We start from the raw sequence: 27,303 nt of genomic DNA on the forward strand, positions 1-27,303 counted from the left end.
AATTGTAGCCCAGCATGGATTTGTAGAGTCCAGCTTTCCTGGTCATATAACAGTTCCTTTTCACTAGGGGACATTTAAGCAATACATGATAAAAAAAAAAAAAAACTCACTCCTGTGCCCCAGATAATGCATGGTAAGCACATCCTCATTACCAAATGAGGTGACAACTGAGGTTATCGATATTGAAATCATTAAAAATAACCACTCCTTCCATTTGTTCTTCACTGAGTATGCAACTGTTTATAATTGCCATTAGGTCTGTGTTAGAGAGGCAAAGTGCTTAAACCCTTGGCCCCAAATAAGCTTCAGATCTCTGGAGCAACCAAGAGACTGTCCAACCACTTTAAAAGTGCAGTGGAGTGCAGCTCATGCCCCATTTGATCTTTGTATCCATTTATCCATTATCCCCCCTCTGCTGAAAATCAATATAGGCACCCTACTATGTGGAAGTCCACTCTAGAGGATTCACAGCACCGTGAGAAGTGTCAGATAGGCTATATGGTTAAAAATTAAAACATAATTTTGGAGTATTGCCAAATAAACTTAAAAAAACATATCCCTTTTCTCCACTCCAGTCCTATACAGCTGTCCTTCTCTCATCCACACAAATCATTCCTCCTACTTATTCTAAAAAGCTGATCTTACTACCTGTGCTACAAACTCCACTGGTAAAGAACAGCTGCAGTGTACAAACAGTTTGATCAAACCCAGCTGTCTGCACATGTATTTGTTTTTTGAGAAGTTGAAACTGGTTTTCAACTAGGTCTGTGAAAGGGGTTGCCCACTTTGTAGCAAAAATTAGCTGATATCACTGGACTTGTCACCAGGGGTGGGGGTTGTAACCACTATGAAACACCACCACAAAGACAACACACAATGGTTTGGTTTTTTCGTAGTCTGTGTTACCGAGTTAGCACTACAGATGTGCCCTGTGCCTTACAGATGGCAGTCTGTTAGGTTTACAAAGGTGAGACTCTACACATTGCTCTCTTCTTAGTAACAAGACTTTCAACATTTTTTAAAACAAAAATAACTGCAAGATAAGCTAGCCTGACTCCTTCCAATAATGTATTAGCATCAAGTAAATAATGTTCATGTGTTCTGTTTTGTAACAGTTAAAATGGTTCTTACCAATAACTAACTCATGCAGGAGGCAGGAGTCCTGTAGCTGGTTCCTTTAGTTATACTAGCTTGTTGACCACTCCTTCCAGTTTGGCTTAGGTTCCGTCTGTCTGTACAGCTCCCCATCAGTGAGAGTTTTCCCACTTATATATATATATATATATAGTGGCTAACCTTGAAAGCCTGGTGCAGGTTAGAGCAGCTGTTGTATCCATTGTGAATAACCTTCAGAAAAATGTATGTTCTGACCTGTCAGTGACTACACACAAACATCCAACTGACAGTAATGTATTAAATTACAGAATTTGCAGCTAACACCAGTACTGCTTCAGTGACAAATTCTTAAGACTTGGACTTTGTCTTAAGTGTCATTGCTAAGCTCACTTTAAGGCATTAAAAATCCCATGGTGTTTAAGGATATAAGGTGTTAAATCTGCATTAACTACAGCATATTGTACTGTAGACTTTTAGAATAAGATCCATTAAAAAAAACCCTCATGATGCAAGATCACAGCATTTCCATTTAAAACTAAATCTAACCACCTTTGAATCAGCCAGTAGTCTAGGCTAAGCAAAAGCTTTCAGTCTCTCTCTCAGAACTATATCCTTCCAAGTCATGTTTGCTTTTACTCTGCCTTATTTTAAAAGCAAGTTTCTTCCTGTAACAGGTTGTTTCTGCAGTGCCTGGGCCCAAATCAACATACTAGTGCTTACCCCTGAAATATGACATCTCAAAGTTACTAAGTGCACCTCCTTGGAGAGTTGCACTACTGAAGGACCTAGTTTCAGGACAGTTAGGATACAAGTGTATCCCAGACTGACAAAGAAGAGCAGTACAAGAGACAATAGTTACAGCTCCAGTGAGAAGCCTAGTCTAGCTGGAGAAGGGAAGGATATTACTGGGGAGTGGCACAGTGACCAGTAGACACCTATCCAAGGGAAGTGATATACAACCAACAACAACTGCAGTACTCACTATATGGCCCTTCTGCACCTTGGGCTTGTACAACTGCTGCTGATGACAAGAGAAGGAACAGACTGAAAAGGTAGGGTATGCCAAGGACTATCCAATCAGTCTGCCCAGCTTGGCACCTGAACAGACTTAAAACAGCTAAAGCTGAAGGGCAATCTGTTGCTCTCCTGTCCCAAATACATACACAGCTGTATGGAGAGCAATTCCAGAGCACAGAAAGGGAAGCAGAAGCTTACTCCTAGCAGAAAAGCAGATACAGGCGTGTCATCTTTGGCAATTCTATACCTGAGAAAGTTTCACAGGTTAAATTGAAGAGAGAAGAAGAAGCAGTGACTGGTGGCCACAATGGAGGGGGGATGGTTGGGAGACACTGAAAAACCTTGAACAGCTTAAGGAACAGCCCTCCCTGGCAGCAGAGGCCACAAGCAAGTAGGGTCTGTTCTTCTTCCCCCAATGTAGCTAGGTCCATAGGCAGGGCCTGCAGGTCCAAAGGAAGGAATATCAACAGAAGTCTAAAGTTGCAGCAACCAGGAAAGAGCTACAGCATGGAACTACTTGAACCAGAAGAACAACCCAGCAGAGGATGCAGGCAGCCGCTAGGAAGCTCTGGAGTGGCTCAGCTACACAGGAGCTAGGAGAAAACTGCTGGGAACTACAACAGACAGTGCTGTAGAACTATAGGCCAATTTCTGGGAGCGGGACCTGCAATAATAAGGGGAAAAAAATTCAGAAAAACCCACTAACTGGTCTGGATAAAGAAAAGCTCTGAACCAGCCTATAGCCTGCCCTGAACCAGGACTAGGAGGAGACTAGGAGTGCTGGCAGGAGGCAGACTGGGACATCCCTGGAAAAGTAAGTGGTAGCTAGCCATGTTGCTAGCTGCACCCTAATTGTAGGACTCCTTAAGCAATAATAATTAATGTTTAACATAGCAGCTGTCTAGAGAATCCTTGCAGTGCACCTATTTGATACATGGATGCTCAGCTAATTGCAAGGGGCTGTAAACACCCTAAGATTGGACTGTTTACCACCAGCAAGAGGTACGTATTGGAATGCTGTACCACAGCTTTCCCAGCAGTCACCTGTTTAATGTCTCAATCATTTGTACCAGGCTGCCATGACAGACCAGAATTTGTAACATTTCTCTGTGCTTTTCCCCAGGAAATGACATCATGCATCTCTGAAAGCCAGAGACAATTGACTTATAATAGCACTATGCAAATTAAGACATTTAATTCTGCAAGCTGTTATTGGGAGGATACTCTGTCAAGCCTTAGTTCCAAGCATCTACACCACACAGGAAACCCTTCCCATCCACATAGAGAGACGTTTTATGAATTTAAAAAACAAACAACCCCCCCACAGAAATAAACTGGCTCTTTAGGATGATACATTTTGATACAGTTCTAACTTATGTTTGTATTTTAAAAGCCAGCAACTTAGGCATTGGTACAGCTACCTATATTTATTGGTTAGTTTCCCCCAACATTTTCAGGTACCCAAATCAAAGCAAATCGAATAATTTCTTCTCTTGTCCACTATTTAAAAAAAATGTGCAAATCCAACTCAAAATAGACTTCCAAAACCATTTATTTTCTGCTTGCACAAGGAAACAGCTCTTCATAACACTGTCCCTTTGGTCTGTGCACAACCCCCCCCCCCAAAACCCCCCCTGCATCTATTTCAACTTGAAGGTTGCATCCAAATCTTCCAGTACTTTCACAACACATTCATCTTCTTCTGTCTGTTTAAAAACAAGCTGATACTGTGTAACCATTCTGGATTTCTTACTTTGTGCAAGGCTATTTAACTTGTTTTTTCCATTATTTTACTCTGTGAAATGTATTAATTCCTTGTTTTCCCTGACAGTGAAAAACTTAAACATTTAAATGAGCCTAAAAAAAAAAAGATTGTGTGCCAACATGTCCAAATGATGTTAAAAATGTTACTTGAAAAAGCTAGAGAACCAGTGATGGCTTATGGAAAGCTCTGGGAAAAAAAGAAGCCAATTTGGCCTCTAATTTTCAGTGGTCTTTTATTAGAACTAAAGAATTACAAGAAAAATAACATGTTACTCTTAGAGTTGGTCTCAAGTTTCCTGCTGATTCTTCAGATGATTGCTTTTATTTGTGGCATCAGATTTACATCTATAGTTATGGTCTGAAGTGCAGAATGGGGACCCACAAAGCAGCAAAAGATATTCTTCAAAGCCTCCGTTAAAAGAATGGAGTGAACTTTTATCCAGTGCTTTCCGTGAGACATCAGCTACTCTTTTTTAAACACAGAAAACCCTAGAGCCAGTGAATAATAAATATGAAAATAAATTAAGTCCTCAATCCCCCAGTAAAGCTACAAAGATAGTTATTATAGTTAAGATTATTCATGACTATAAAAATCTGCATTTGGATACAAAATATCCAAGAGGTAAGTATGTTTTTTGTTCAGACACTGCATTTAACAATGCAAGTTAGTACCACCACGCAAGATGCAGCTTAGGTGTCCCAAGTAAACACCTCTGTTATTCTACAAAGTGTCACGCTCTCCCCCTTACATTTCCACTTACCCATAAGAGACTATCAAACAGTGACAATGGGAACAACAGTCAGTGCTTTTTGTACCCATCTACCCTCCAAATAGCACTAGTTGCTCCCGCTTTAAAAAAAAAAAAGGGTGGAGGCTCAAATACACCAAAACTGAGGGTATCAAATAGAAAAAGCCTCCTCTATAAAAAGCACACCTTACCATTTTTTTTAATTTAAAAAACCGCCAAAGATCCTGTTTCAGTTGTCTGGAGGACACAAAATAAAGAGACATAAGTAGAGAAGTTCAAGTTAATCTTCAATGGATTCTAAAGCAGCTATGTGGAGGCTGGAGATACCCAACATTCATTTTTCAAGTACTTGTGTATCTAATGTTCATATATAAAAAGTGATGGTGGCTCCGTCTTGGAGGAGGCCTAAGGAAGAGTTCATAGAATGGAGCCATTTGCCACAGCTCTTCAGTGCCGTGGCCTCAATTCTCTGTTGATGCTGCTGCCATTGCGGCTTTCACGCTCTCTCGTGTTGAGAGCTTCAGTTCCTCAAACTCGGTGTTTAGTTTGTTGATCACCCATTCCAGAGCATCTCGGCCCTGTCAGAAGAGAGCATAAGAGTTTAGTATCAAAATGGCTGCAGCAACACTATTCAAGAGAAAACTTCCATATCTTTCCTCTGTCAGACGCAAGAATTGTGCTACAGGAAACCAGTTTGGCATTATACATTGAGGTTTTATAATAGCCTCCATCCTGAATCTTTGTTGCAAAAAAGTGTTTCCATAACACTCAGGTGCAAGAAGTCAAGGCAGTGCTGAAATGCAAACACTTAAAAGCACATTTAAATTCAAGACCCTCTCCCCCTCGGTTTTCACTATTTTTATTAATGCAGGAAGGACAGCACGTGTATGGATGGAGCTAGGATTATTCTAGATTATAGAGTGATTAACTAAGTGAGAATTGGAGACTTTATTAAAAACCAGATCTAGAAAGAACAATTCTGCTCTTACAGGTTGACTCATTGGTAGCAGTTAAGGGGAATACCTCCATGTCTCTGCATCCCAACACACATTCTACTTGCCAGCTGCAAAAATCTGACCTATGGTGACTAGGGGAAGAAGAGTTAACTATCAAGTTCTGTTTTCCTCCTTCAGAGTATCTCTTCAGCACAGAAATCAGACTAAATGAAAGACTTTGATCACATGACTCAGTTTTCTACCAAGGCACTGCCCTGGCTCCCTCCCACTCGTGGATCATGTAGGAATGGTCTACTTAGGTCATCAAGAAAATAAAGGGCTATGAATATGTATAATTAACAAGAGTCTATCGCTTCTATGAAGTCACCAGAATGCGGCTCTGCCCAAGTTTACAAATTCATGCAACTATAGATCTGTGACGCACTTACATAGGATGTGAACGATTCTCTTGCTCTTACTGTAGCCTAAACTTTAGAAATGAGAAAATGCACAAAAATTAAGGAACTAAAGTTGTTCCCAACAGAGATGGGAGAGTTAAACAACATGCTCACTCAGGATGAGAAGTTGTTCACAGACAAGCAGGCTGGCCTGGGGAAGTGCTGGCTGCTTCTTCAGAGGGGAGAAGGAAAAGCCATTGACTATCCCAAGGACCACTGCCTCATGAACAGCAAAGGTGGGAATCAATTAAGAGCAGTAGTGAGGAAACTCAGGGCCTAAACTATGACCAGAAAAGCCCTAGAGGCAACAGCACCACCCTGCAAGGAGGTGGGTGAGCCAGTTCTGAGGGAAGAATTAACTGACACAATGAAATTGGAGGACAGAAGTGATTTTTCCAGTGATTCTTCTCCAGTGAAGAAAGAATTAAAAGATCCATGGAGGGAAGTTTGATAGGCATGGCTTTGGTGGGGCACACAGTGGCAGATTTTTTCAACCTGGTCTAATGTACCTAATCTTCTGTCAAGTTAAAGACCAGAAGGTTTCACGTGCTCTTGAAAACAGGCAAGACCAAGCTAATTTCTGAAATAAAACTGTTGCCATCATAAAGGAATCCTCTACAGAACCCTGACCTTTACTTATGCTGTCATTTCCCATTCTTGCCAAATAACTCTGCCTTCCCACCTATATACAGATTCTTCAAGCTAGATAAAGAGCAATTAGCAAATGCACAAATGCCTCCTGATGAGGGGATGAACTGACAACAGCAGAACACAGGATGGTACCCAAAGGAGTAGAAATTAGATAACTAGGTTCTTCACACTAAGAACCACCTATCCACAAAAAAAGAAGGGGACCCTCAAGTGCTCAAAACCCATAGAAATACTGTCATTCAAGACCCCGAAACAGACCAGTAACACCTGACGGCAGCAACCACATCTTTGACCTACAAGGAAAATGTGTTCTCTTGTAGTAGCATTATCACTGATACCTTTGTCCAAAATCCAGTTACCATTTACTATCATTTGTGTGAAATAGACAGTTCAAGATGTATTTACATAAATGCTCTCTACTGAATTCACATGTCATCACTAACTGCAATGCATGCAAAAACCTGAAAGGTTAGGCAAGGATACTGTGGCAAAGAGGATGTTAAACAATACCCTCACTAGCTGAAGGATACTTATTCTCCCATCTCCACTTCCCCAGCTGCTGGATATTAGAATGATTCTACACTGAAATAATGAATTTGCAAGCCACTGAGAAACAGCAACTCAGCTCAGTCTTTTTTATGTTGGTAACATACGCAACACAATTGTAAGACCCTTTTTTCAGACTGTGGACTAGCCTGGCTGAATAAATTTAGTTTCAAAATATAAAAATACCATCCTTCTTCAGAGCAAAGAATAGGTCAAGTTTAGAAAATGAAGAGTCCCTTTCACCAACTTTTCAAGTTTTTGCGTTAGGATAATAGTCACAGGAGGCTGGGCTCTGCCTCCATGTTGGCAGATAGCTCCTAACCCAAAGAGCTGTTGAAGTATTTTTTGAAACCAGAAAACCCATCTAATCAAAACATCATTCTTAGTCCAAGACCAAGCAGGAGAAAATTCATTCACTGCATAAGATCACGTGAGTGCCCATCCACAGTTTGGAAGCCAGGATATAGATTACAGCCTGATGCAATATCCTCAATCTGTGTAATTTTACACTTGGTAGTTTTGAGTCCGATTACCAATATACCCTGTGCCCTTCTGCTTCCCTGTTATTTAGATTGTTTTGGGTTAGCCCATTCTTCCTTCACTTCCCATTCACCCTCCACTTCCTCTCTGTACATGCCTCTATTTCTTTGGTTTCAGTTTGCTGCTGCTGTTACTAGCATATTTTTTTTACTTGGCTTACTAGAGCCAGACTTTTGCAGACAATGGCATACAATAAGAAATACAAATGAATGTTCACATATTAGTGCCCTTGACTAAGCAGAGTGCTGTCAGAGACAGAAAAATCTCTTGATTATTCATTTAATATGATATAGATGTCACAAGAATCCAATTAAAAGGTTTATTTCTTAAGTTGGTGTCCATCCCCTTAATTAGAGGCAGCAATATAAAGTACTGAAAAAGTGGCAATTTAAATGCTAATCACCTTAAAGCCCAATCACAGGAAGATCACACTTGAATTAGTCAAAAAGCATACAACACTTTGAGCAGAACTCTTGTGTTACAGAAGAATACCACCAGTCTTTCCATAAGTGACTAGGCCATGATCTAAAGCCAGTTTTCAGTATGTTAATTTTCAAGCAACTTCCTTAAGTGAAAAAGTATTTTCTTCTCTAGAGAACTATTTACATCCAGGTAAGCCTGGTGAATCAACCTAGGCCTACTACCTTGCAACTAGAAATTAACACACCATGGTGGAATGGAAAGGTTCAGAAAAAATTCTGCCCTGGAATTTAAGTGGTTTAAAAACTCCACAATTACTGTTTCATTCATAATTAAAGATCTGGGCAATTTTGCTCAGTAAGAAGAAACAATCTGACAGAGGACTAGTTTACAGAGTTTCACAATTTATATAACCAACACAATGCTATTTTCTATATACAATGCTGACTAAAGCAAGCACATTCATAACCAAGCATGCACATTGCATTAACCCAGTACTACATATTCTGGCATTATATGCATTCAATGGTATTTCAGAAACTGGGTATGAACATTTCTTCATAAGTTTTAGGCCACAAGTCAAGACTGGCTGCTCCAGCTAAAGTTTTTGGAGAATATAAAGCTACAGCTATTTGTCCAAATCATGATAATTTACTGAGACAGGAACTTGAAAGCACACAGCCATCATTTGCTAAGTTATATACTCACACCCCACCATAATGATAGAGAATAAGAGCAATGAAAATGGTTTGGGGATTGTCAGTGGAAGTTTTAAAGTTTTTCAATACAGGAATGATGGAGACAAGTTAGACTACCTAATAGAATTAAAAGCTGGAGGGGACATTTACCATTCAGTACAAATATACAGCAAAAAAAGCTGCACTTGTTTCCCTCAGCCCTGAAGTTAAGTTTCATGACCATCACGTTTAGGGGTGGCAATTAATCTGTAAACAGCAATGAACTAGAAACCTGCAAGATATACAGATTTATTGAAATATTTTACTTGCTCTTACAGTAATGTGCAAACTTCCGCAACCAACTCCCACCTAAAATGTAAAGGTCAATTCTAGCAACTCTCTCTCAAGAATGCAAACAATCTAGTCAGGGAGAATAAATCAAGCAGCAGTACTTTGTCAAAGCAAAAAATGAGTAAAAAAAAAATCCATAACAAAACCCCCCAAAAAAATTCCTACTCTGGTCAGGCCACCCCTATTATGAGATACCAATCCTAATCCTTTTAACTGTATAGTTCTAGTCCCTCTTCATAATGGCAACTCCATTAACCAGTTTGTTAATTCTCCATAGAAACTGCCTTAACTGCAGTGAAACCAAAGGACTTAAATTAGGACTGGTGGAGTCTTAGTAACAAATTCACATGCATGAGTACCCGCAATAAACATGCTACTATTTTGTGCCTGTAAGCAGTCTCTGTATCCAGTCCTTCCAGTGATACAGGGGATGGAATAACTGATCCTTCCAGGTCTCATCCAGCATCTCTGACTATTCTAATAAACATGTTTGCCATTCCTGTATGTAATGTGTTTATACACAATGTGCATGCAAGTTAATTCTGATAGAGATCACATCACAACAGTCCATGCACACATTTGCTAGAAAGCTGAAATGCTGTACCGAAAAAAAAAAAGAATGCTGGAGTTACCACTAGTTAGTATAAGCTGCAGTTGTAGAAAAGCCTGCTAGCTTAGGGCGCTTTCAGAATTTTGAATTATCCACTCAATAGCATCCCACCCCTAGAGTAACACAAAAAAGATTGATAACATAGCACAAGATTCTTCTATCATCATTGCAGTATTCAAGCACCAGATCTGCAGTCTCAGTACTTAGGAACAAAATTCAACATTTATTTTAACATTTGAAGAAAGAACAGGAAATGCTTTTTTCCCCCAGCAGCTTTTTCTGTTTTCAAAATCCTGCTCAGATATAGAAACATGGCACCTTGTTTCTGTGATCACCAACTCCTCTAAGGTAGAACAGTCTGCTGGCAGTCAAAGGGCTGAAAACAGCAGACAAAAATTCCTGCCAAGTTCAGCCTCCATGAATGGACTCAGCTGCAGCAAGATGAACACATAAGTGCTGTTTCTTTGTAATAAGTTTGTCTAAACAGAAGGTGTCCTCCCTTATAATAAGGGAAGAAGAAAGAAAACAGTTAAGACAAGCTCTCCACAATGGGGCAGTTAGAGTAGGAGTATTTATGCCGTTCTTAGGGATCACAGAATTATGGCTTGGAAGGGTGAAGGGAGAGAGCAAAAGGTAGAATAATGCTTGCCTGCTTGACCTCACCATTTTAAGTAGATTGGCTCCTGGCCTTTTCTATAGTTGTACTGTACTTTAATTAGAACTGGCCTCTTCTTTTAAAACAAAGCTGCTGATGCACCAGGGATTTAACTGCAATCAAGAGTCATGGGACAGTAAGATCAGACATGTTCCGCTCTCATAGTGGAATTGGGAGGAGTGCAGAGAGTGATGACATTTAAGAGGAAGGAATATTCATAAAAGCTGCCATTTTAAAGATACAGCCTGTGCCATTAGAGCCCAGCCACCCAGTTCTTTCCCTCAGCTACTGTGCCCAGTTCCTCATGTTCATTCACTTACTCCAGATCCTTCCTAAACACTAAATACATTTTTTGTCAGTCCTTCACTTCAAACGCTTTATAGTCACTTTGTTCCCCTTCCTTGGTGAAATGCTTTGACCTCTCATTTTTCCTCCCTTAAATACTCTTGTGACAAAAAATGGCCATCTGTCTGTCAATAATACACTTCAAAATGGCTAGAGCAGCAATGCCAGTGACCTCCTGTATTTGGAGACAAGGGCCGAGGTGCATCCCTCTTCTTGCCATCTCTGGGAATAAAACTGACCTTGAACAGTTCCCTGCTCTGTCCGTGCACCAAACCTGACCCAGGATCATCTGCCACTGCTCCTTCCCTAAGTTTGTTTTCCCCATCCTTGTAATGTCTTAAACTGCTCCAGGGGCCTCAGAGCAGAATACATTTTACAAAATATACCTGAGCATGGTTTTATGACAAACTCTGCTCCACAGGACAAACAAATTGGGAGGGTTACTGACAACAGCTGGCATAGGAACTAGCCAACATCCCTCCTCTTACACAAGGACTGTTTAGTCTCTGTACAGAAAGTGCTTCTACTGCATTATTCTAGATTCTTTCAAGTCATAAACAGAAGCTAGAACATAAAGATGCACAAGAATTAAAGCAAATAAAACTGAAATAAGCAGTGCAACCAATGCAAAAAGTGCATTTATGAATTAACTTGCCACTCAGCCTTTGTTTCTTCCTTAGTAGCCATTTTTAACACTGAACAGCAGCAAGCATTTAAGAGCTCCATGGAGTAACAGCTTGTCAACTGCTGGCATACATATTTAGTTATTAGATTTTTGTTTTTTTAAACGCAGCTCTGCATGTGCCATGTTACCTATTCCCCATGATGTTTATGGTACCAAGAGCAACAAGGATTTAGTATTTTAATATTGTACATGCTGAGTATTTATCCCTGTAAATTATCCTCCACCTGCTGAACACCCACCAACACAGTAGAAATTAGAGAAGATTGCAGATTTTGATGTTCAACGCAATATTTAGCAGCGCATGTCCAATTACTGCCAACAAAAAACATACCTTTCTAGCATTGGAGGATATTGTATTTGCCATTAAACTTTCCAAATAACTGCTCAGGCTAACTCCTTTTACAGTAATAATTGCTTCTTGTGTCAGTACAGTCCTACAAAGAAAAAATAAGTATTGATATAAAATTAAATAGTATATACTCCCCCACAAACAAGCAAATCCACAAACAACCCTACTTACTTTTCAGGGTTTTCTGGATGAGGTCTGTAGACCAATCTTTCATCAACTGACACCAAGTTTGTGAGGGTAATCTTAAAAATAAAAGCAAGAACTTAAATACTCAGTTTGCCTTCCTCTATCAGCTTTCTCTACCAACAGTTCAGAAGCAGTGCCTGATTACTCTTAATAGCAGAAACAGGTCAGTCAAATCATTCCAACTGCAGAATAACAGCATTATCACTTATAAAGCCATGCACCTTTGAATGGCAATTCTTCTTACCCCCATGGAAATGCAATGACAGTGAAGTCAATTTTGCCTCTCATAATCCACAGAGTGGGCAGTTCATAGTTTCATAGTTTTTAGGGTCGGAGGGGACCTGAGCAGATCATCTAGTCCGACCCCCTGCCATGGCAGGAAAGAGTACTGGGGTCAAATGACCCAGCAAGATGTTCATCCAACCTCCTCTTAAACACCCCCAGGGTAGGAGCCTGCACCACTTCTCTTGGAAGCTGGTTCCAGATCCTAGCTGCCCTGACCGTGAAGTAGCGCCTCCTGATATCTAACCTAAACCTACCCTCTGCCAGCTTGTGACCATTATTCCTGGTCACTCCTGGCGGTGCTCGGGGGAACAGTGACTCCCCCAATGCCTGCTGATCCCCCCCGACTAGTTTATAACAGGCCACAAGATCCCCCCTCAGCCTTCTCTTGTGGAAGCTGAACAGGTTCAGGTCCCGTAGCCTCTCCTCATAGGGCCTGCCCTGCTGTCCCCTGATCATACGAGTGGCCCTCCTCTGGACCCTCTCCATGCTGTCCTCTCCAAGTTATTCCAGGATACGTTCCAAATATAATGCAACACTGCAAAAACCACACACAATCATTCAGAAACTTTGTTTAAATGGATGGTAGCCTATATAACCCCTGTTTCTGTTATCATGATGGCTATATTTTTCAGTAGTACTGCTGAGTGCTGAGCCTACGAATTGCAGCATGCGAGTAGCAGAAAAGTTCCGCAGGAAAGTAAGTACCACTACCATTTCCAAGAAAACAGAAGTCTGGGTTTATTGTAGAAGGATAAGGCTTTCTTACTGACCACATTATTTAAACCAAACTTAAGGCTTATTATAACAAAGCAAAACAGGCAGCTAATACATTGTGCAGGTTCATAGCAAGTTGCTGGTGCTGTTTAACATACATTAGTAAAAGAAACATTACTAATCAGATCACCTTTTACTCAGTTGTTTCACTTCCATATTTCTCAGATATTTTTATGAAACGTATAATTGTGTAAAAGTTCTCTTATCTAGGTTATCTATTCCTGCAATGAACAAAGGCAATAGCAAAAAGTGCATTCAGGAAATGGGCTGCACAGAAGTTTTTGCCTTATCCAGTTCCCAATGAAAATGTCTGTCTTGACAAACATGTTTTCATTAATAGCTATTTCTGAAACCCTTCATGCTGGTATGAGACACAAGTTCCACTCCCAAAAGTCATTATCAAAAGCTGCCTGATCTCACTGTCACTTACATTGGAGGAGCAGAGTTCCATCTTCTTTTCCACTGGATCTACTACAGAATGTTCTTTGATGTATGTCAAAGTCCTACTTGTTCCCAAAATCTAGAAGGCAAGACAGATTTCCATATTTAAAGAGTCAATATAAGGAACCATAAAAACAATCCACGGTGTCATTACACAGTAATTTGTGAGCGACTGAACACCCTGATCAAGAGTAACACCCCATCATGCCAGGTGCTTAAACCATGAAAGAAGACAGTCCAGCATGTCCAAAATACTATAACCTTAAAAGTGATTAATAAGCCCACAGACACTCTCGGCAACAGATATGCTGATTATACCTTAAAATTTCTGGAAACAAGGTCTTCTATAAGGTAAGTTTTTATTTTCAATCCAGATGACAATGTGTTTAGATGATACTACATCAGTAAATTATTCAATGTAACAATTACATACCGCTTTTACAATACTTGGCAGTCCCCATTCTGTGCTGAGAAGGCGGTGACTATGTAACCTTCCCTGGTTGTCAAGGCTTCTGTCTAGCACATCTACTCCTACTACACATGGATTCATGGGATTGGGGTATTTTCTCATAGCAGCTTTGATTACAGTATCCCATGGGTGTCTAGAATAAATATAGAAACAGAATACATAACTATTTATACACTTCATTATAAAATATGCAACGATCAATTAGTAGCATGGACTCATCTGGAGTATTCTGAACAGTGCTCATCACCTTGTCTAAGAAAAATATTGTAGAATTTAAAGGGGAACTCAGAGACAACAAGGAAAGCAACAGAAGGAACAAGCTTTTGGGGGGGGCAGGGACAGACGGACTAAAACAATTAGAACAGTTTAAAGAAGAGACAAGACACAATCCAATCAGAAATCTAACATAAATATATTCAAAATATGGACTTAATAAGAGACATTCAAAAAAACAAAAACTACCTATTGCTCTCATAGTGCATGAGCCAAATTACATTAAATTAAATTAAAGCATGGCATATTCAATTCAAATAAACAGGAATTGTTTCAGTTCTACAGGTTAGCGACAGAACTTAGTACCACAGGAACTAATTTGTGAGCAACTGAACACCCTTTTTTGCAGTTTAGGCATTCACTAAGGTAGAAAGCCTAAGCTGCAAAAGAGGATCTCTAATTGTAACAGTAGCAGGCTCACTCAGAGTTGTAGTTAACATTACAAAGTTTCAGACCTGTCCCTATCTCATAATTTAAAATATAAGGAAAAAAATCAGAAACTACTGGTTGTTTGAAAAATACACAGTCTGGGGTCAAATTATCCCATATCTACCTTCTGCGACATTTCCTGGATCTTCCTTCAGCACATCAGGTGCTGAGTCTCTTTCTAAGACAGGATACCAGAGCAGATGGACTAGAATCTAATCCAGCATCAGAAGTCCTGCCTTCTTAAATAACGCAGCCTAGGGTAAAAGGGTTCCTGACACTATATTGTGTGTATAATGTAATATTCCCTACATACACTATACATCAGGGGCCAGCAACATTTTACAAGCCACGGGCTGGAAAAATCTAGCTCCAGTCTGATGCAGGCCAAGTGGCTTTAGTACAGGCGTGGGCAAAATTGACTCCAAGATGAACATGGGCCGGCAGTGTAGGGAGGCAGTTAGGAAGGCCAACCGCACCTTGTCATGCATCCACAGATGCATCTCGAGCAGGTCCAAAGAGGTGATCCTCCCCCTCTATGCGGCACTGGTCAGGCTGCAGTTGGAGTATTGCGTCCAGTTCTGAGCACCGCACTTCAAGAGGGATGTTGACAGCGTGGAGAGGGTCCAGAGGAGGGCCACTCGTATGATCAGGGGGCAGCATGGCAGGCCCTACGAGGAGAGGCTACGGGACCTGAACCTGTTCAGCCTCCAAAAGAGAAGGCTGAGGGGGGATCTTGTGGCCTGTTATAAACTAGTCAGGGGGGAGCAGCAGGCACTGGGGGAGTCCGTGTTCCCCCAAGCACCGCCAGGAGTGACCAGGAATAACGGTCACAAGCTGGCAGAGGGTAGGTTTAGGCTAGATATCAGGAGGCGCTACTTCACTGTCAGGGCGGCTAGGGTCTGGAACCAGCTTCCAAGAGAAGTGGTGCAGGCTCCTACCCTGGGGGTGTTCAAGAGGAGGTTAGATGAACATCTTGCTGGGGTCATTTGACCCCAGTATTCTTTCCTGCCATGGCAGGAGGTCGGACTAGATGATCTGCTCAGGTCCCTTCCAACCCTAGAAACTATGAACTATGAAAATATGGCCCAGGGTCTTTGATGACATCTATACAGTGCAGGTCAACATCATGCAGACCCCGCCCCCCAGGCTAGCTCTGGAACCAATATAGCTCAACAGCGTAGTTTCATAAGACCACTTGGTCTTTCTAATGATTTCAAAGCATAGATACACTTACTGTTTCTTTAAAAGAGTGCCTTTAAAAAAAATCTCAAGTTGGATCACCATGCAGGATCAGGCTCTATAACACACCAGACTGAATTATAAATCAAGTGAACTTTTCCACAAACTTCCAAATAGGAGCAGCAAATAAGTGATAATGCTGTCCTCCTGTTCCAGCTGAGACTACCTCTAAAAGAGATTCTCTTTTTCTACTAATCCCAGTTTGCTCACCAATAAGGAATCCACATCAACAGGTTCTTGTTCTCTTCAGAGATTATACAACATAAGGCAAACAGAAAATGCCTGAAGGTAAATCACAAGGACAAGTCAAAGTCTTGACTGTCCTTGAAGACTTAAAAGCAGCCAAGGGCCTAACGTGTCCAAGTCAAGTTCCACGTACCTGAGCTGATCTAGTTACACTCGCATCCGTGGAAGTACATGTTTCAAAGGCCTCTGAAGTGATCTCTCTTTGTCACTTAGCCTTTTCATGCAGTATCAAGATACACCTTTATGTTCCAGCAGGTGGCAGATTTTCAAAGCAAGCCCCACAGTTACTCAAACAGAAGCTGTGCCACAACAGAAAGCTTCGTTACCACCTTTAATTTCACATTAGAAGATACATCAGATTTCAGTGCCAGGAACCTTGAGGCTGGGCAGTTGCCGTAAACCAGGGGCGGGCAAAGTCCACCCTGCGGCTGGATCGGGCAGGCAGCAGATTGCAGCTCTGTCCTGGCTCCAGACCACAATGTCACCACCATGAGACATGCCAGGCCTGGCCCCAGAGCAGCTCCCTGCCAGCCGCATGCCCTGCCAGCACTGCTGGGGCCAGTCTCCATGGAAACCCAGGCCCTGCCTCATCATGGCCCTGCCACTATTGGGGTCTCCATGGAAACCGGCCACAGCACCCAGGCAAGGACTGCTGGGAAATGGATTCCGGCCACTGGCCAGATCCGCTATTTTGCTCACCCCTGGTTTAAACCTCCTGAGGCTCAAGGCACCAGCAGGAAAATATCAGCTTAGTTTTCACTCAGTTTCTGCACTATAGGAAAATAATAAAGCCATTGTTCTCAGGCAACAAACTCAGAGAGAGACTGCCACGGGTCAGGCTGTTTTTGACTCTCTGGGTTTATGTAGTCCAACCCCCTGCTCCAAGCAAGACTGTCCCCAAGCAGATCACCCCAGCCAGAGCTTTGTCTAGCTGATCTGAAAAACCTCCAAGTATGGAGATAGCGCCACCTCGCTGGGAAGCCTGTTCCAGTGCCTCACCACCCTCCTAGTCAGAAAGTGTTTCCCAATATCCAGCCTAGCCCTCCCTTGCTGCAACCTGAGATGGTTGTTCCTTGTTCTGTCACCTGCCACCAGCGAGACCCATCTGGCTTCAACCCCCATCACCAGAACCAGCCCCGAGGCTGGACCCACGAGGCGGCCCCTGGATCCAGCTCCAAGGCTTCGTCCCGCGGCCGCTGGGCAGAGGACAGGCGGTCCGGCCGGGGCGGGCCGCTCTCCCCTCGGCCCGGGGCAGCATCCAGCCCGCTCCCCCGGCTCATTCCGCACGTGGCCCCGCCGCGGGGGCCGCCACTGACCTGTCACAACCGCCCCCACGCCACTCACCCAAACACATGCTCCGAGCTCCAGATCTTCATGGCGCCGCTCGTGCCGCCGCCGTCCCGATGGCAATGGCGGCCCCAGACCCGGCCCCGGCTCCGGCCGGCTGGGCGCGGGGGGGCGGGGCTTCGCGAGCGCCGACCAATGGGAGCGAGCCCCGAGCGGTCTCCCGGGTGCGTCACGGCGGCATTAGCCCCCCCGCTCCCGGCCCCTCACTCTGAGTGCGTCACTGCAGCGTCTCCTCCCGTGATTCCGCCTTCCGCGTCACTCGCCTCCCTCCCCGCCCGCGCATTCCGGCGTCACGCGGCCCGGCGTGTCCTCTGGCCGTCCCTTCGGGTCGTGGGCCCGTCTCTGGTGCTGCCAAGACCCGTAGGTCGTTCCTTGTTCCCTGTTCCTTTCGCAAAACACGCTTTGTGCAGCGAGAAACTGTGGATCCTCCATGAGCCCCGCTGCTTATCCGAGGCCGAGTCCCCGAGACCTCATGTCCTCTTACATTGTCGGGAGTCAGGAGACGTGTGATCACATTCTGACCGGTCCTGGTTGTGTAAAGCCCAGCACCGGGAATAAGGAACCCACTTCAGGCTGAGTACAGCGGTGGGTCCAGGCGGGGCAGTGTAGTGACCCCCTTTGATTCCTGCTCCACCCCCACTCCAAAGCCAGCTGTCTGGCACAGCATCTTCGGAGGGTTTTTGCCTATCTGATGGTATTAAAACTGTATGTCTAATCCAGCAAATCCCTGCAAGCTCTGATAGTGATGTGGAAATCACAACAGGATCGCTGCTTGGCTAACAGAGCGCTTTACTTTATTTTACATGGTCACAGGAGAAGCAGCAAGGGCAGCTAATTCTCTGCAGCCGCAGAGTCCAGACTCTGTTATATGCTTGTGAGAAAAAGACACACAGAAGTCTCTCCCTTAATACATTCTTGGCAGTCTGACAATAAATCACCCTGGAGCCTTGCTAGAGTAAACGTATTTTCTCTAGCTGTCTCCAATAAGTTTTAGCTCAAGGCCCCTTTGTTTTTCAGCCTTTACTTATGCTCCTTATTATGGCTTAACTTTATTTTCGCTTGCCCCAGTACTTTTCCTCATCAATAGTTGCATTTGTTTCTGCTTATGTCTTCAGAACGGAGGCCCCCATTGTTAGAACAGCTCCTGGTTTAACTAGAAACAAAAACGTGGACCATGTTGAATGAGATGATGCACCTCACCATGTCCCCTCCTTTTCAAAATCCTTCACCTGCCCATGGCTGGGTATGGCCCGTTCCAGATGTTCAAATATCCAAGTTAGGGACAAGGCTGTACCAATAGCTTACGAAGTATGAGGGGGTTTTTTAAGAATCATTTTGGGGGTCTTCTAATTTCCTCCCCTGCTTTTCAAGAGGCAGCAGCTAGCCCCAGCCCTCCCAAGTCAGGCAGGAGGCAGGGTAGAGATGTACCTCATAGACTAAGACCTATGGAAAACACAAGTCTGGATGAGCTTGTTTCATTAGACACCCTGAAAGGCCACCACAGAGCAGTATAGGAGGTGGCATGAGTGACCTGAATACAAAAGGTGTACACAGGAAGTCTCTTTCTCTTCGTTTCCCTGCCTTTTGTGTTCAAATTGCTCACACCACTGTATACATGTCTCTGTGCTGTCCTTCTACAACATGAAAGCTGGCATTCTCTGTAGGGTCTTATTTAGTTAGTCTGTAAGACGCATCACAATCAGGAGGTCCTGGTCCTCCAAACAAGCTGCACTAGAGGAGCTGCAATAAAGGCTGGACAGTGCCTGGGGGGAGCCACGCTAGAGCTGTGCATGTGCAGTCCTCCCATAGCATCTGAGGAAGCAAACTTGTGAAAGCAGGTAGATCTCAGAGCCTCTTGGAGTTGATCTGAGGCTGGGGTGGGGGGCTGAGTGTCTGCATGCATGGATGCAAGCACCCCAGCCCAGCAGGTCAGTCCATGGGGGACAAAAGGGGCAGGGGCTAGATTGAGGCCCCAGGGTGAGGGACAGTGCCGCAGAGGCAGGAGCAGGGGTCAGTTGAGTGGGGCCCCAGCAGGGTGGGACTTACCAGCTGGGAAGGTGGACCCCCAAATAATTTTTTCTGCCTCAATCTGCACCCCACTTCTATACCCATGGACTTGTTTGCTGGGGGTGGGGGGCAGTGCTGCACAGCAGATCTTGGGTTGCTTTTAAATGCCAAAGGTGATCTCCTACTTAAACAGGTTGGAGACCACTGCTGTAGAGCTTATTTAGTTGGCCTATCAGATGAATGGGGATCGGGGAATCCTGGTCCTCCACAGAGGCAATTCCAACCCGCACAGAGGCAGCATACATGCTGTCCTTCCACAGCATCTGAGGAAGTGAACTCATGAAAACTGGCACTCTGTATAGGTCTATTTAGTTAATCTAAAAGGTGCAATCTCTACCTTGCTGCCTTCTACCCAGTGTCAGGGACTCAAACCCCAACTTCCCAGGTCCGTTGTCTGACCACAAGAGACAGGCAACACCAGCAAGGTCTTATCTCAAGCTCTTTATTGAAGCATGCACACAACAACAAAGAGTAGCCCGTCTCCTCGAAGAACCAGCCCCCCTTGATAACAAGTAAGCAAGTTTATATAGAGAGTTTTGCATCACAGATTCTACACCTAATTGACTCAACCTCCATGGTTAGTTAGAAACTTCTAGTGTGCCTGACAAGATATGCGTGCAGGTGGGAATTTTCCACTGTGAAAGAAAACAAGATATCAGGTCAGTGTGAGAGAACTCCTAATTAGTTCAAACTGGCTTTTGGCTACATGCTTATTTTGAAATGCTAAGTAATAGGGAGGAGGACTACATCCTTGATTGTTTCAGCTGTGTCTTTGAAGCACTGAGCCTGCTTTGTAGTTAATTTCTACGCTATTATCTATGGTCTTGTTAGTTAATTTCTACAGCTACACAATAAGAGGCTTTGAGCAGTTCTTACATATAAGCATCTTCCTTATCATCAAACATGCAACTTTCTTTTCAGCACTGTTACTTATGCTAGTGGGTTCAAGGTAGGTTCAGTTTGTACCATCCCTGTTTATCAGTTCGCATTCCAATTGTCATATTGCATACAGAGAGCTCATGATTATCCTGTTTGTGGCCTCTCAGCAGTATTTTTTTTTGTGGGCTTTTGGGCCTGCTCTCAAACATCCTATATATCAACAGTGTGCAATCATGGAGCCCTGGTCCTCAGCCCACTAGACATGTTCTATTAGTGGGACTGTAAGAAAGGTAAGGAAGTCCCTGGGGGGCTGGTGTGTGTGTGTGAGTGTGATTAAACCCAGCTAGGGCTGCATGTCAGCGATCCTTCCTCAGCACCTAAGTGAGCCAACTCACGCAAATAGGTGTGCTCTCTAAGTCTAGTCCGCTAGTCTGTAAGGTTTGTCTCTCCCCTGCCAACCTCTGTGGGGCCATCAGGGAGTCCTGCTCCTCCGCACCCCCAGACAGGCTGCATTGGGGGTCCCTGGGGGCAGCCACATGACAACACACACCAGGCTTTACCTGTCTCCTCCACTCAGGTGGTTTGAATTTTCCAGCCACTGTGAGTGGGCCTTTAAATGCAGGTCAAACTTCATGTGATCACTAGAACACCAAATCCTGCCAGGTTTGCTTTAACACGTGCTGTCACCTTGACTCAGGGCACGCACGCACCCTGCATTCCTATCGCAGTCCCACTGACGCAACCTCCTACAGCCACACGTGCCCCAACCAGCCATCACCCACCCGGGCCAGCAGGCAAGTGTGTATCCCGGTTAAAAGGAAAGGGGCGGGACTGGGTCCTGCTAGGTGAAGTGGGCGGGACCTAGACAGTGGGGGCGGGGCCTCTGCTGGAGAGGCGAGGCTGGGGACGCCGGATTGGAGGGAGCAGGGTCCAAGTGGCGGAGTTCGGAAGAGGCGGGGCTAAGCCCGGAAGAAAACGGAATCTCTTCTTTCCGCTACCCCTTTACGTCTGGGGCGTGTTGATGTCAGATGCCGCCGCGTGGACATAGGCCGGTGCCTGCGCATGCGCGAGCTGTGTCTCGCGGAGTCTCGCGGTGCCCGGACGGGAGGTGGCTGTTGGGTTATGGCGCTGCGTTACTTGCTGTTGCTATCGCGCAGCTGTTCGCGGCGGCGGAGCCTCCTGCTGTCGGGCCGGGGCCTGACGGAGTCTAGGCTCTGTCTGACGCGCGTGAGTCACCGCCGCGCGCGGGGTTTGCCATAGCGACGCCGGCGTGAGGGCCGGGGCCTCCTGGGGGGCAGGGCCTCGGTGCCAGGCCGCACTGAAGCCGCGCCTGGCTCCAGGGCCCTGGGGTGATGGGGTCCAAGAGGCCGGGGTCGCAGGGAGCGAGCTTGTTTTGGGCCCGGCCGGCTGGCGAGAGGCTCCCTTGGGTCGTCTGCGCAAGGCGTTATTGCTGCTGCTGCTTTGCAGGCCTTAGCAACACATTCATTACCTGTAGTGGGCAGTTGATGTAAACTGCCTGCAAGGGCTGGGCAACAATAGCGCCCTTAACTGGTAAACTGCGCTATCAGTTTAGACTGGCCACGAGTGCCAAGTCATGGTGGCTTGGTTAACTGGGCAGTCGCACAGTAAATGTACACCGTCCCCCTATGTGTAGTAAAATGCCAAGTAATGGTCATGTGATTAGTTGGGGAATTGCATAATAAATGCATAGTGGCTACCTGTGTATAGTAAGACTGGCCACGAGTGCCAAGTTGTGGTCATGCAATTAACTGGGGAATCGCACAATAAATGTACACTGGCCACCCATGTGTAGTAAAGCCCCAATTAACAGTCATGTATTAGCTGGGATCATGCAATAAATGTAGACCAGCCACCTGTGTGTAGTAAGACCGGGTCACACAATACATGTACACTGGCCACCCATGTGTAGTCGCATCAACCGCAAGTGCCAACTGATGGTTATGTGATTAACTGGGGAATCGTGTAATAAATGTACACTGGCCATCCACACATAGTAAGACCGACCACAAGCGTGAAGTAACGCTCGCGCAATTAACGAGTGAATCTTGCAATAAATTTGGACCGGCCACCCCTGCAGGGTAAAACCGCCCACAAGTACCAAGTAAAGATTACGCGATTAACTGGAGAATCATGCAGTAGATGTACACGGGCCACCTGCGTGTAGTAAGATCAGCCACAAATGCCAAGCAACCAATTACCAGTGAATCGTGCAATGAATTTAAACTGGCCCCAAGTGCAAAATCATTATTATGAGATAAATGTGACAGACCAGCTTTAAAAAAAGCCAACCAGCTATAAAGTTAGTGCCTGAAACTAACAACTCTAGATCTGGTATCTAGCCAGCTTTCATGTGACTATGTTACCAGGCCCTTAGCATTGGTCATGTTTTATGTACTTTCACAGAGTAGTTGGATAACGAAGAGGCTGCTTATTGGGTCCAGTTTATGCTCTTTTGAAAGATTCGTAAGGATGTTTTCAGGCACAAGTAGCTAGCACAAGCTTCCCAGCACTTTGATTGTTGGGAAGTGATGAGGTGCCTGGTTATACAATTAAAAATGCTGTGGTTTTTCTGTCCTGGGTGTATGCCTCCACAGTCAGTTTTCTGCAGATTAGACCTAAGTGGTTTTAGTGTCAAGGGCTTATTTGGTAGAGTAACCAGTTTTGGTTTATTTTAAATACAGTACCCAGCACAGGTACTGGAAGAAATGGTGCATGGAGTTGCATTTATTCATTATAATTGGGCTTACATTTGTTTTCCACTGTTAAATAGTGGGTGTTTGGTATTTCCACGAGTAGGTTGAAGGGTCCTTGGAACAATGCATTTGAATTGCTCGCTTCTACTTATTTGAAGATCGGTTATTTTAGTGGCTGTTTTATTTTTGTGATCAAGAGAGACTGGGCACACTCTCTTCTCTCCATGAAATAGCTCAGATGCTTTGATAGCAAATGAAGTACGCTTTGTCATCACTCTTTCTGTTATTTTCCCTTTGTGCAGTGTTTTCACAGTGTTATCTATTTAGTTCATTCCCATCTCCAGCCAGCCCAAGAACAGGGTCCTGGTATAGTAACATGTGCAAAAATAGATTGCCATGTTAGTGACAGCTGTTAGCAACTTCTTGTCAGATTTAATGCTCCATAGCATTTCACTTGCACAGATGTTCACGTAGCAACTATAATAGCTTTTTTAATAGGTAAGGTTGGGGAAATAATTTTTAAGTTATTGAATGCAAATCTATGCCGGAGTTATTGCACATGTGAGTGCAGTGCAAGGTTTTGTAAATGTCATAACTATGGGGTAAAATTAAACTGTTTAACTCTTCCATTTCTGTGTATTATTTAAATGGTCTTTATACATCTGAACAACCAAACATACTATATCTTCAAAGTAAAATCCATGGATCTTGGATCCAGAATTCAGGTGTCTCTTCAAGCTTGCTTTAGATGCTTGTTTAAGTGTGAAGCTGGGGTCCAGCATATTAAGAATCCTTCACTTGCTCGTGTCTGTAGTAAAAATTAATTCACTATTTTGCTGGGAGTGGGGTTCATTCATTCACATCATAAACAAGGTCTCCCAAGTGATAGCAGATCAAATGTGTTCAGAAGTCTCTAATTTAATCACTCTGTTGCAAGGCAAAAATCCCGAGATTGGCAGTGGTTGCCAGAGGCCAGTATAAAAATGTAATTTGTGGAGAGAGTGAACTCTTTGAAATGTGGTATCCTGTTTACGTCCCTGTAGCCACCACAAATTGAGAGTAATATTATTGTCAGACGTTTGTTAGTGTTGAGTTTTCTTTCCTGTATGTAGCAAAGACGAGTACACCTTGCATGTGTATCTAGAACTCTTGTTCAGACTCAGATGTTAGATATCAGGGTCTGGTGCTCAGTTATTATTCCTGATTTGCTGGATGGCAGGGTAGATCATTTCTAATACAGCTTCCTTCTGAGATTTTTTTTCTTAATCTCTGCTCATTAGATTGCAAAGTAACTTCTGGTATAAATTGCAATATCTGACTAGTGGTCATCTCAAGATTTCCTGAAAAGCTTAAGTGAAAATGTTTGTAATACTTTCTTGGTGCCTTATAGTGATTGTACTTTATTTTCCAGTTCCATGAACAAGTTGCCACAAGAGTTATTACTAGCAGAAGTGATGTGGCAAGTGTAGCTGCTGCTTACAGAATACTTTTCTCTAAGCCTCCAAAAGGTAATTGTAACTTGGCAATGATGATTGAAAAGCTACTTATTGAATTCTATAGTGAGGACCCCATGTTTCATTTGGACCTATTACCCCAAAGATAACCTGTTTCTCAAGTAACTGGCTGCTGTTCTCAAGATATCATTGCATCCTGGGATGTGCACACTGTAGACCCTATGAAAGATGAGTGGCCAGTTTGCTCTGTTTTTTTGTGCAGTTAAGACATGATGTTCAGGTTTCTGGCGCAGTCCAATAGATCTTAATTTAACAAATTTGGCTGTCTTTGGTTTATTGCTTCCCTTCTGTGTTACAAGTTAGGATCTTGACTGTAGTCTTCCTTTCACATTAGCCTCTCCAATACTTGGGGGGCGGGGTTAGAATTGAAAAAGTGTTGGTATGCAAAAGATATTAGGGGTAGCTAGATTTGATTTTTGTGTAGCATTTTTTCTAGGTGACTTCCAAAGTTTTACTAAACACTCTTTCCATCTTTGGCTTGACATGCAATTTTTCTCTCACTTAAAGCTATTTAATAAAGGAATTTAAAATTATAACAACAAAATCTTCATTTAGAATAAATATCTTTAGTCTAATGAGCCAGATTATTCTTACTGAATATTGTAGAATACTTCAGGCCTTGTGTAAAGAACAATCAAGAGGGGTAGGTTAATTGCAAGGTGATATGTGCTGAATGCTTGCATCTATTGCACTCTAGTACTAATTCTTTATAAAAATACCATTAATTAAAAATATATTATGTGCTTTTAATGTGTTCTCTTCTATTTTGACAGGATTTGAAAAATATTTTTCAAATGATTCCAAACGGTTGACTGGAGAAACAAAAGGTAAAGATGTTATTTAATTCCAAGCACTGCATGTAGGTGCATATGTTAACAGAAATCTTGCTCCTCTTTACTTTAGGTCAGCTCTATAACTGCTGATAGCATTAAAACCTTTTCAGTCTGAAATTGTCTGAAGGGTTTGGAATGGTTCCCTCCCTTGCCAAGTCTCCCTGGGCTGGCATTGATATTTCCTTTATTGTTGCCTTTTAACAAATGTAGCCATCTGCAGGCCTGTTGCATAGGTAGATTTTGGAGCCCTTCCCAAACAAAGTTAACGTGTCTCATGTAAGGAGTGACCAGAGTCACTGCATAGGGTTTCAGTATCTGCCATTGCAGTCTCCCACTCAGGGTTGCCTGTGTGTGCCCCTGTCAAGAGACGGAGACTGTTTTCAGTAGCAGTGTCTTGGATATTATAGAAAGAGATGGCATAAAGATGTGACAAGAACAGGATAGTCGGTAAAGGGTACAAGAAAGAGAGGACAGAGTCAGTTGGTAAGAGGAAAGGCCAAAATAAATTCATCCCCTGTATTGATTTTGCACTATAGTTGACACTAAAAAGCTGAACCAGACTCCATATTCTTTTTGAGACTCTCACTGATATATTGAGAGAAGGAAATAACGATCTGAAGGCCTTGATGTTCAGGGGAGTTTTATTTGCGTGAAATTTAGTGCTGGATTAATTGCCCTTAAAGTCCTCCATTTGTTGCAAACTGGCACAAGTAATGAGGTTATAATCCCCTCATGGCCATCTAGTGCATCACCTCTATATTCTGATGGACAGTATCTAAGAATGGGGGAATGTTAAAAATAGATAATACAAAGATCTGATAACATAATAGTTGGCAGGGGTTATGAGAGGAAGGACAATGGAAACCATGTAACTGCATATTAAGTTTTTGACCCAAGTGTCATCACCATCACAATATGTGATGCATTGAAAAAATTACAGTTTTCTTCCAAAACATGTTCAGCAGCTTACGCCTTTGTCAGGCACTGTTACCTTTGCTACTACAATCAAAACAGAATTCCATTATTTATAATTAGAAAAATAAATTACAACTAGTATGTATTTAGGTTTAGGTTGTTCTCAGAACTGTTTTCCTTTAATTATAACTAAAATAGAACAGAGTATCATATGTTAATCTGATGTTAATTTATACAGGGTTTGCAAATATATTAATATGTGTCTCCTCTTTTGTAGAAACAAAACAGACTAATGGCCAGGATTCTTCTGGAAGTGATGGTACAGAAGGTGAAGGAGGTGGCGGTGGTGGAGGAGGAGGAAAAAAAAAAGGTGGCAAGAAGGAAAAGCTTGCTTGGTGGATCAGATTAAAGAAGGTCTCAACTCTAAAATATATTTTCTAATGGCATTTGCTACCTTGCATTTATTAAAGACTGAAGTGCATCAGTTTCTTATGGTACTGAAGCTTTGAGGACTTATATGTATTCTTGATTTTAAAACCAATCTGACAAATTGCACTAGATGAAATTACCAGTCATTCTAACCTTGTAGATCAGGGCTGTCCAGCTTCTAAGGGCACACATGCCTCTTGCTCCATCTCACCCTGCTTTGAGATGGGGCAAGAGGCATGTGTGGGAACGTAAAAATGTTAGACCACTGGATATCCAGCGGTCTAAAAAAACTGAAGTTTAAAAAAGGGGAGCAGGCTGGGTCCGGCTGCCAGAGCGTCTCTGTGGTTGGGCTCTCACCAGGGCTCCAGCGCCATAAGTAAGGGGGGCGGGGGGGG

General features: G+C 43.4%; 2 protein-coding genes across 7 annotated transcripts in view; one reads left to right on the plus strand and one right to left on the minus strand.

Annotated features, from left to right (window-relative positions):
• Positions 1 to 880: 880 nt before the first annotated feature.
• On the minus strand, positions 881 to 17,665 carry PRELID3A (PRELI domain containing 3A). Of its 3 annotated transcripts, XM_090039642.1 has the most exons (7): positions 17,555 to 17,663; positions 16,344 to 16,509; positions 13,988 to 14,156; positions 13,544 to 13,633; positions 12,040 to 12,110; positions 11,851 to 11,953; positions 881 to 5,224 (listed from the first exon to the last, which is right to left on the minus strand). In XM_090039642.1, exons 3-7 carry the CDS (start codon positions 14,123 to 14,125, stop codon positions 5,108 to 5,110), a joined length of 519 nt encoding a protein of 172 aa, XP_089895768.1. In that variant the 5' UTR covers positions 14,126 to 14,156; positions 16,344 to 16,509; positions 17,555 to 17,663; the 3' UTR covers positions 881 to 5,107. The 3 variants fall into 3 exon arrangements, with proteins under 3 accessions (XP_089895768.1, XP_089895767.1, XP_089895769.1); XM_090039641.1 differs by lacking the exon at positions 16,344 to 16,509 and having other exon boundaries at positions 17,555 to 17,665; XM_090039643.1 differs by lacking the exons at positions 881 to 5,224; positions 16,344 to 16,509 and adding an exon at positions 5,236 to 9,947 and having other exon boundaries at positions 17,555 to 17,665.
• Positions 17,666 to 21,507: 3,842 nt separating this feature from the next.
• The window catches only part of AFG3L2 (AFG3 like matrix AAA peptidase subunit 2), a 42,998-nt gene continuing 37,202 nt past the window's right edge, over positions 21,508 to 27,303 (plus strand). For 3 of the 4 annotated variants that reach the window (XR_016441380.1, XM_090039646.1, XM_090039644.1), the window contains exons 1-4: positions 21,508 to 21,730; positions 24,629 to 24,725; positions 25,505 to 25,558; positions 26,757 to 26,893. Coding sequence is in view for 3 of the 4 variants with exons in the window: in XM_090039646.1 (XP_089895772.1) it covers positions 21,566 to 21,730; positions 24,629 to 24,725; positions 25,505 to 25,558; positions 26,757 to 26,893 (453 nt within the window). In the remaining variant the exon portion in view is untranslated. The remainder of the gene's footprint in view (positions 21,731 to 24,628; positions 24,726 to 25,504; positions 25,559 to 26,756; positions 26,894 to 27,303) is intronic. The other variant, XM_090039645.1, reaches the window with a different exon arrangement.

This window comes from Crocodylus siamensis, chromosome 3, assembly GCF_052110815.1.
Source record: "Crocodylus siamensis isolate JL-2025a chromosome 3, ASM5211081v1, whole genome shotgun sequence".
Taxonomy (NCBI): Eukaryota; Metazoa; Chordata; order Crocodylia; family Crocodylidae; genus Crocodylus; species Crocodylus siamensis.

Coding starts and splice junctions, on each gene's coding strand:
- PRELID3A (XM_090039641.1), bottom strand. CDS start 17,586: ATGAAGATCTGGAGCTCGGAGCATGTGTTTGG. Junction 14,157..17,554: donor AGCTCGGAGCATGTGTTTGG/GTGAGTGGCGTG, acceptor TATTTATTCTAG/ACACCCATGGGATACTGTAA. Junction 12,111..13,543: donor TGGAACTCTGCTCCTCCAAT/GTAAGTGACAGT, acceptor TTTATTTTTAAG/ATTACCCTCACAAACTTGGT.